The 8,705-nt window shown below is 40.6% G+C and overlaps 1 protein-coding gene across 1 annotated transcript; it reads left to right on the top strand.

The window, feature by feature from the left end:
• Nucleotides 1-2,048: 2,048 nt before the first annotated feature.
• Nucleotides 2,049-3,150, top strand: LOC147905767 (leucine-rich repeat protein 2-like). The gene is made up of 6 exons (XM_087376543.1): nucleotides 2,049-2,139; nucleotides 2,248-2,380; nucleotides 2,467-2,538; nucleotides 2,648-2,791; nucleotides 2,901-2,972; nucleotides 3,099-3,150. The coding sequence occupies exons 1-6, from the start codon at nucleotides 2,049-2,051 to the stop codon at nucleotides 3,148-3,150; spliced, it is 564 nt and encodes a 187-aa protein (XP_087232669.1).
• Nucleotides 3,151-8,705: the final 5,555 nt, after the last annotated feature.

An 8,705-nucleotide genomic window follows, 5' to 3' on the forward strand; every position in this document is an offset into this window, starting at 1 on the left:
GAGAAGAATCTTCCGAATCAGTATTGGGCAAAAGCAATAGCCACTGCAAACTATTTGCTTAATCAGCTTTCTACCAAGCTGATTGAGGGTATGACACCTTATGAAGCATTCACTGGACACAAGCCACACATTGGGCATCTCCACATATTTGGTTGCATAGCATATGCCCACATACATGATGATCATTGTAGGAAATTGGATGCGAAGTCATGCAAATGCATTATGGTTGGCTACAGTGAAGAAAGCAAAGCATACAAGTTGTATGATCCCATCAATCGCAAGGTCATTATCTCCATAGATATAATCTTTGATGAGGAACCAGAATGGAAAACCTCAAACAAACAGGAGATAGACGCACCGATTTCACGGTCATCCATAGAAATGGTTGATGAAGAAGAGCAAGAATTGCCAGTAACACCCCAAGCAGAGCCACAACATCTCAGATGATCTACTAAGGAAAACGGACCTCCAGCCAGATTGAGATATGCTTAGAAAGGCAAAGCAATTCAGGTTGAAACCACCAACTATGCTCTTATGACTACCATCATAGCTACAGAAGAGCCAGTGTACTTTGAAGATGCCATAGACAAGCCAGAATGGCAAACTGCTATGAATGAAGAAATGGATGCTTTCTATAAGAATAATACTTGAGAATTATGCGACCTTCCACCAAGAAAGAAGGCCATAGCAAAACAAATGGGTACACAAAGTGAAGTATAATCCAGATAAAAGTATTCAAAGACATAAAGCCAGACTAGTTGCAAAAGGATTTGCACAGCAATATGGTCAAGATTATGATGAGACTTATGCTCACAGTTCTTGATATCACTAGCAATACTCAGCAGATAGAATGTGTATCAGCTCGATGTTAAGAGTGCATTTCTCAATGGTTACCTAGACGAGGAAGTCTACATGCAACAACCAGCAGGTTATGTTTAACCAGGAAAGGAGAATAAGTTTTGCCATCTCAAGAAAAGTCTCTACGGCTTAAAGCAAGGACTCAGAAGTTGGTACAACAGAATCGACAAGTATCTTGCTGATCTGGGATACATGAAGTCCAATGCAGATCATACTCTCTACTACAAAGTTCAAGGGGAAGACATTACTACTGCACTTTTGTACGTAGATGATCCGATTATGACCAGACCTCATTGAGATGATCTATTTTTGGAAGATACATTGGCTTTTGTTGAGGCTGATCATGCCACGACTAAATTGAAATTTCTCAAACACTTGAGAAGGCATGCAAAAGGAAAAATGATGTAGAAGAATGCCAAAGGAGAGAAGACTAGGCATGAAAGCATGCAAAATTTGTAGGAGAGAAAAGATGTGGTAAGAATATGGCTATGAGACCCATGGAAGACATAGTGCATGCAATTAGAATTGTGTGAGAAGCTATAGTTCGCTCCTTTTGTCCATGGTCCGACATTAGCTCATTGTATGCCATTTTGGAAGACACTCCTTATAATGAACTTACATGACTTTTACTTGTTTTGTAATGGAAAGTTTATATTGAAAACTTTCTTAGTTTGTCTATTGGCATTAAATGCTCACGTTACTTCATAGTATGTGCATTCGCATAAAAGTAGATATTTTGCACGAGTGCATGTGCATTCTTCGCATACATCACATAGAGGTGACTTATGAGTTTTTATCCACGTGGATGCATATGACATAGCCCACATCCCCGCATCCTTCATAGCGTGCATCCTCACATCTAAACGTTCCATTGCACCCATCGAAACATCCAAACTCACATGTCCGTAAGTGCAAGTGCGTGCCCTTGATAGTGGTGTTCCTGATTTTATGCCGTCATTATTTTGCAGATGGCAGTCCAATGCAAATGCTTAGAATGTGGCGATGAAAACGAGTTTGCAGTTAGCCATGGCAACGAAGACACGCCGACCGGACCGACTGCACCAATCGGGGCCGACTACGTGCTTCTTGCAGCCTATATATACACACCACCAGCAACCTTCCATTCACAATCAACGCCTTTTCACAATCGATTTGCTCTCAGCTACGTTCTTCATCTCCAATCAGCCGCCATGGAGCGCTCGGGAGCTGCTAAGCACTTCATCCTTTCTGCTTTCGCCTTATGGGCTCTCCTGCCGGCTCTCGCTCGCGCCAACCCGGAGGGTAAATATTAGGCTTCTACTTTGCATAAGCCTTCCCTCTTCATGCAATAGCGTATACAAATATAATACATTGCTTTCTGCTAACCGATCGACGGCTTGTATTTTACAGTGGACGCTCTGATTGCATTCAAAAATGGGCTTACCGACCCGCAAAACGCCCTCGCCAGCTGGGATCCCAACCTGGTGGATCCCTGCACCTTCTTCCATGTGACCTGCGACGACAACAACCATGTCGTCCGAGTGTACTCATCTACCCACCACCTGTTAAACGCGCATTTAATTTGCTCCCTAATAAGTTTTGGCTCCTGATTCTGCATTTTTCCAACAGGGATCTGCCCAACTATGGTCTTTCCGGTCCGCTCTCTCCACAACTTGCAAACCTTCCGTCTTTGCAGTCCCTGTGCGGCTTCCTCACTCTAGCTTCCCACCATGTGTATTCACCTTCAGTCAATAAGCTAAGCTAAGCGAAGCTTGTCACTCATTTGCTCTAACGATCTCTCTTGTCGCAGCTCCCTCTTTCTCAACCACTTCTCTGGGTCCATCCCCAAAGAATTCGGCAGTCTGCCCAACCTCTTTGCTTTGCAGCTCCAGGACAACGATCTCACGGGGCCCATCCCCTCTGAGTTGGGCAATCTTTCCAATCTGCAGATTCTGTGAGTACAAATATTGGCCCTGGACTGTGAATTATTTTATGCACGACAAGCCATCGAATTTACCTTAGTCACATGACTCCTTACCATAACATTGCGTTTTCTCCCGCAGTCATCTCATGAATAATGGTCTCTCGGGCCCTATCCCAACGAATGGCGTTTTCTCCAGGTTCACTGCCGAAAGGTGAGCATGTCTTTCGCGAGCCACCTGAAAGTTGTATAACGATCAAGTAAAGGCATGCATGCTCTCCAGATGCCTGAGATTTCCGCATCTTGCTCACCACCTCGTTTGTCAATCTGCATATTGCAGCTACGCAGGAAACCCTGGACTCTGTGGATCTGTGATCAACAAGCCATGTTAGCATGATCTTGATGTTGCGAGTCCTGCCACCTCCGTTTTCGCAACTTTCAGGAGTTTCCGCATCATCCAGCGCACATGCAGCTCGATGTTGGATTTAAGATTTTTGTAATGCGGCTGGATTTTTGCCCCTTCCAATTGATAATTAAGGTGCTGGTTGGCTTTTCCTACTAAGAAGTCTACGAGTTCTTGCTTCAAGATCGTATTGTACTTAAATGTGTTTAGTTAAGTCTACTAAAATAAGATGAAGTTCGAAGAAAATATGTTGCTCAAAGGTGCCCCTTAGAGTAAGCTCTTACTCAATGGATTCATTGAGGCATTGCTAGCTTTAAAACCATCCACTATTGTTTTATGGAATGTGCTCCTCGTGATGGTGAGCAAGTCAATAGCACTATACTTCTTGAGATCTATGGACCGGATTAAAAAAACAACAAACAAGAGTTAAGAGCCAATAGAAGAGGAGAGAGAACACTTTTTCTCAACTAAAATAAGATGAAGTTCAAAGAAAATAGGTTGCTCAAAGGTACCCCTTGGATTAAGCTCTTAAAGAATGGATTCGTTGAGGCATTTTCTTTGAAAACATAAGTGATCATGCTAGCTTTAAAACCATACACTATTGTTTTATGGAAGGTGCTCCTCATGATGGTGAGCCAGTGAATATTAGCACTAAAATTCTTTAGATCTATGGACCACACTAAAAAAGGATAAACAAGAGTTAAGAGCCAATAGAAGAGTAGAGACACTTTCTTAAACACATTTAACCTATTCACTACTTTTGATGAATTTTTTTGTATGCACAAGGAGGTACCTTATGCTAAAGAACTTGGCTTACTTTTATTTCTGATGTCCTTGTCATTGTGTGTTTATAAGCATAAGCACTACCAACATAGAGAATGTACCACTATTGGTCTACATTAGTATTATGGGTAGACTGAGTTATCTTTGACAGGTTAGAATCTACCTCTATCAAGTCTCAAGGTTGGGTCCTAGGTTGCCTTTTTAAGTAATGAAATTTGTTTTATTTATAAATCTCAATATTTGAATGTTTTTTATTAAAATTGGATCTTGGATAAGCCTTACGAGGACCTTACGTTCCTTTTAGTTGGGAAAATGAAAATGTTTTTGTAGCATTGCATGTATGCATAACATATATATACTATATGTGTGTATTTTTATTTTTACAAATTATCAAATTAAATTCGTGCAATTGAAAATAGTTTTTTAAACGGGGTGTGTGTGTGTGGTTCGAAAAGATATATAAAATTTGCATATTCTCCTTTCGTGTCCCGTTCTCCTTGCTCTCTATTTCTCTAGATATCCAACCTACTTCTCTCTTATAATCATGCCTCATGACTGCCCCTCCTAAGAGATACCCCCTTGTTCCTGCTAAATGCCATGATGATGATCCCCTGGCAAGTCTTCTTCCATTAGCATTGTTGACGGATGAAAGGTGAGCATGCTCTCTCTCACGAGCCACCTGAAAGTTTTGAAATGATCAAAGGCATGCATGCCTTCCAAATGCCTAAGAATTTTACATTTTGCTCATCCATCTCGTTTGTGAATCTCCATGCTGCTACGTAGTAGACCCTACACTCTGTGGATCTATGATCAACAAGCCATGTTAGCATGATCTGGATGTTACGACTGCTGCAACCTTTTTTTTCCTTGAGTTTTCACATCATCGAGTGCATGTAGCTCGCGATCGATAATCCATGAGTGTTGAGACATTGGATTTAAAATTTTTATAATATAGCTAGATTTGGTCCCTTCCAATTGATAATTAACTATTAAGAAGACGAGTTCTAGCTTCAAGATCGTAGTCTATTAAGGTTGTTAAAGTTAACTTTGATATAATTGTGGTTAGTTAAGTTCACTAAAATGAGATAAACGTCAACAAAATACGATGCATAAAGGTGCCCCCTTAGATTAAGCTCTTAAAGAATGGATTCACTCATCCACTATCATTGGCAAAATAAGTGATCATGCTAGTTCCTCATGATGGTGAGTCAATAGCACCAAACTTCTTGAGAACTATGGACCTCATTAAAAAGGATAAAGAGCTAATAGCTAGAAGAGTTGAGAGAACGCCTTTCGTTAAACACATTTAATCCCTTCTCTACTTTTTATGACTTTTTTGGTCTACAAAAAAGTGGGCACATTATGCTAAAGGATTTGACATGGGTTAGCTTTATAATTTATGCATCAATATTATTTGACTTATTATAACCCATTTATGTCTTTCATATCTATTGACTTTTATTTCTGAAGTCCTTGTCATTGTAACACAACAACACAAAGCAACTATAGATGCGCTTGATAGACATGCAAAATAGCCGGTGCGTCTATAGGCGATGCTTGAATAGAGAAATTATGGGCGCATCTAATAGCGTGTCTAACAGCTCGTCTATTTGCACGTGTATTGACACATCTATTTGTGCGTCTACACTGAGAAATTATGGGCCCGTCTAACACTACGTTTGTCAACATGTCTATTTGCATGTGTATTAGCACGTCTATTAGCGCGTCTACACTGAGAATTAGACGCATATTTAGATGCATATTTAGACGCAAAACAAAGAATACAAAAAGTGAGATTTTGGTGTACATCATAGTTTTCCAAACATTGCCCATGATTACCAAAGCACATAATTTTAACAAAAACATCAATGCTTTTTTGCAAGCCCACATATACAAGAATTATGTGAGGTGAGGAGAATGAGACAATATTAAAATAGTTGTGCCAATATCAATGACGGTTCAATCTCATCCTCAATGAGATCAACCCTTGCCAAACTATCTACTTCAAAATCCAAACAAGTGTTTAAATCTACAAATACATTCAATCCACTACTACTTGTGCTACTCATGTGCTCATCGAAATCAGCATCACCAATGGTAGGCTCGTCCTCACGGGTAATGGCCTCAATATCTGTATCTCCTATCTCATGATCATCCTCCTCTCTCATATCATGGTCATCATCCTCCATATGCTCCATATTAGTAAATGTACTATACATCACTTTGGAACGTGGCATAATAGGTATGACATGCCACCATCTGTTATTATCCACCATTGGTTGATAGACAACCTAATTCAAACACAAATACAATCATGTTATTTTTCTTGCATCGAAGGTATCAAATATTTAAAAGCGAGTATTTTTATATGTGTGCACAGTACCTGTTCACATTGTTGCCATAGTACTAGTGTGTCCTTTCTACTTTGCCAAAACTTTGTGGAGTCAATAGTTACAAAGCCACTTGCATGGCGTTTGATTGTTGCATTAGGGCATTTTTCCACCACGTCCTTAAACCACTTTACATCCAAAACATACACAAAGAAGCGTCAAAAGTCAAGCTTAATAATATCTTGGATTATGCCACAATAACCATCCATGTCTCCATTGGCTCCCTCAAAGCTAGCAATGATGCCGCAATCTTATCTGTTTCTCTTATCATCAATCCGTTGTGTTCGAAAATGCTTGCCCTCACACCATATAGCATTGAACATAGTGCACTACACCAAGAAAAAATCAATTAAATAAGCAATCTAGACTATTGAAAGCTCTTAACTTATGCATAACATTCTATATACCGACCTTGCTCATGCATCCCCTAGCATATTCCCATTCTTCCATTGTGATATGCATCCCCTCGTCTTTCTCTGCTTTCTCCATTGCATCAAGTAGCCAATCCACATGAATATCCTTTGGAAGTGCTCTTAGATATTGAGGGTATGGCACACGAGATCCATGGTGTGTACAAAAGAGGGCCCTTTGTTCTTGTCTTCTTGCCTTTGCATCCTCGTATCTTGTCACCCATCTTTTCATCACATCACTATTAAGCACGCAATAGAGGTTGATACTATTATGCAACTCCGTGTCTATTACTTTGTTGCATCGTTTCCCTTGAGGCACAATAGAGGTCATCCTTATGTCTTCATCATCTCTCCATAGTCATGGGAGAGAGCTATCCACATCAACAAGAAACTCAGAAATATTTACAAGTGACTCTTGTACCAACCAACCCTCGGCCATGCTACCTTTGGGTCTTGCATTTTGTCTCATGAAGCCCTTCAAGGTCTTCATGAAGCGCTCGAGTAAGAACAACCATCGTGCATGTATAGTACCGCATATAACAATCTCATCCACCAAATGCACTATAAGATGTAGTTGGCTTGTGAGAATAGAACGTGGAAATGTCTCCTCCAGTAAACAAACCACCTCCATTGACATAACTTGAGCATTCTCAAGCGTGGTGGGATCTATTTCCTTTGAGCTCACATACCTAGAAATGAAAAAGTACACCATATTAGCAATATGAACACCTTGCATGGAGCATTGATACGCATCATATTTTGTATCATGTAAAGTATCTCATAAGCTCGCCCATCTTGTAAATACAATCCTTCATGTCCTTCGATGCACTACGAGAAATGCTAGTAGTTAGTATGAACTGAACCCACAAGGAGGTGGCTGATTAGTTGCTTATAAATATTCACTCACAAATTTGAAAGGAAAAAGATATTATGCACATAAAATACTTACTTGGAGCATATTGTGCCAATCATGAGATTTCAAGCCATATAATTGCTCTCCACCTCTTTTCTTGCTCTTTGTAAAGGCTCCCTTCAAACACCTCATGCATCCAGTGGGAGTACGAATTGTAGTAATAGCATGCTTCATCGCCGCCATCTCTAGCTTTGATAACCTCCATGGTGCACGAGGTTAAAAAACATGCCCATTTGGTCTCTCTTGTGGCCAAGCTTCATGCATCCTCCCTGTGGTACATAAATCCTCCCTTATGCCTACAGAATCTCGTGTCCCATTCAAATTCTCCCAAATGGTAGATGCCACATTCTTGAAGATATGCATGGGATCAAGCAGGTGATTGATCTTGAGGTGGGACCAATATGGTAAACGATAAAAGATGGAGTATCTAAACAAAAGCTTGTGTTAGCGAGCAATCTTTATTTCCAGCCAATATAGCACACAATAGTTACAAACCCTTACCGGCTCATGCCAAGTGGTGGAGGAGTCGTGGAACCATCCCAAATTCTCATCCAATCTCCCGTGGTGAGTGATTCTGGGAGGACTTCATTCCAAGGGGCAACATATCTAGGATGATCAGGTGGGAGAAATCGATGGTTATTCTCATAGATGACCTTATTCAATGCGTCTGCCCATGAGGCAACTAGCGAAGGACCACAAACAGGACATGCATGGTAACCCGATGTAGTGAGACCTGAACAATAGATGCAATTAAGAGTTGAAGGTGGGTTTAGGGTGCCACATCCTTTGCCTATTCATAATTAGAAGTGCAATGCTTACCTGAACACTCGCCATAGCCTGGCATCAAGACTGCTTTGTAGTTGAAGTCTCATGACGAGGGAGGCCTGCTCACATCATGCACCTCGATACCTCTCCAAAGTATCTCTAGCTCGTCAAGTCTCCAAATAAACATCATGATTTTTGACTTTATGTTTCCCTGGAATTAGAAGGGACAGCATAACATGTCCTTTCTTAATAGCCATAGAGACTAGAAGATTATAATTCACCA

Source organism: Dipteris shenzhenensis, chromosome 1 (genome assembly GCF_047967505.1).
Source record: "Dipteris shenzhenensis isolate YYH24624 ecotype China chromosome 1, Dip_SZ_1.0, whole genome shotgun sequence".
In the NCBI taxonomy this organism is placed as follows: Eukaryota; Viridiplantae; Streptophyta; class Polypodiopsida; order Gleicheniales; family Dipteridaceae; genus Dipteris; species Dipteris shenzhenensis.

Coding starts and splice junctions, on each gene's coding strand:
- LOC147905767 (XM_087376543.1), top strand. CDS start 2,049: ATGGAGCGCTCGGGAGCTGCTAAGCACTTCATCCTTTCTGCTTTCGCC. Junction 2,381..2,466: donor AACAACCATGTCGTCCGAGT/GTACTCATCTAC, acceptor TTTTTCCAACAG/GGATCTGCCCAACTATGGTC. Junction 2,792..2,900: donor CTTTCCAATCTGCAGATTCT/GTGAGTACAAAT, acceptor TTTCTCCCGCAG/TCATCTCATGAATAATGGTC.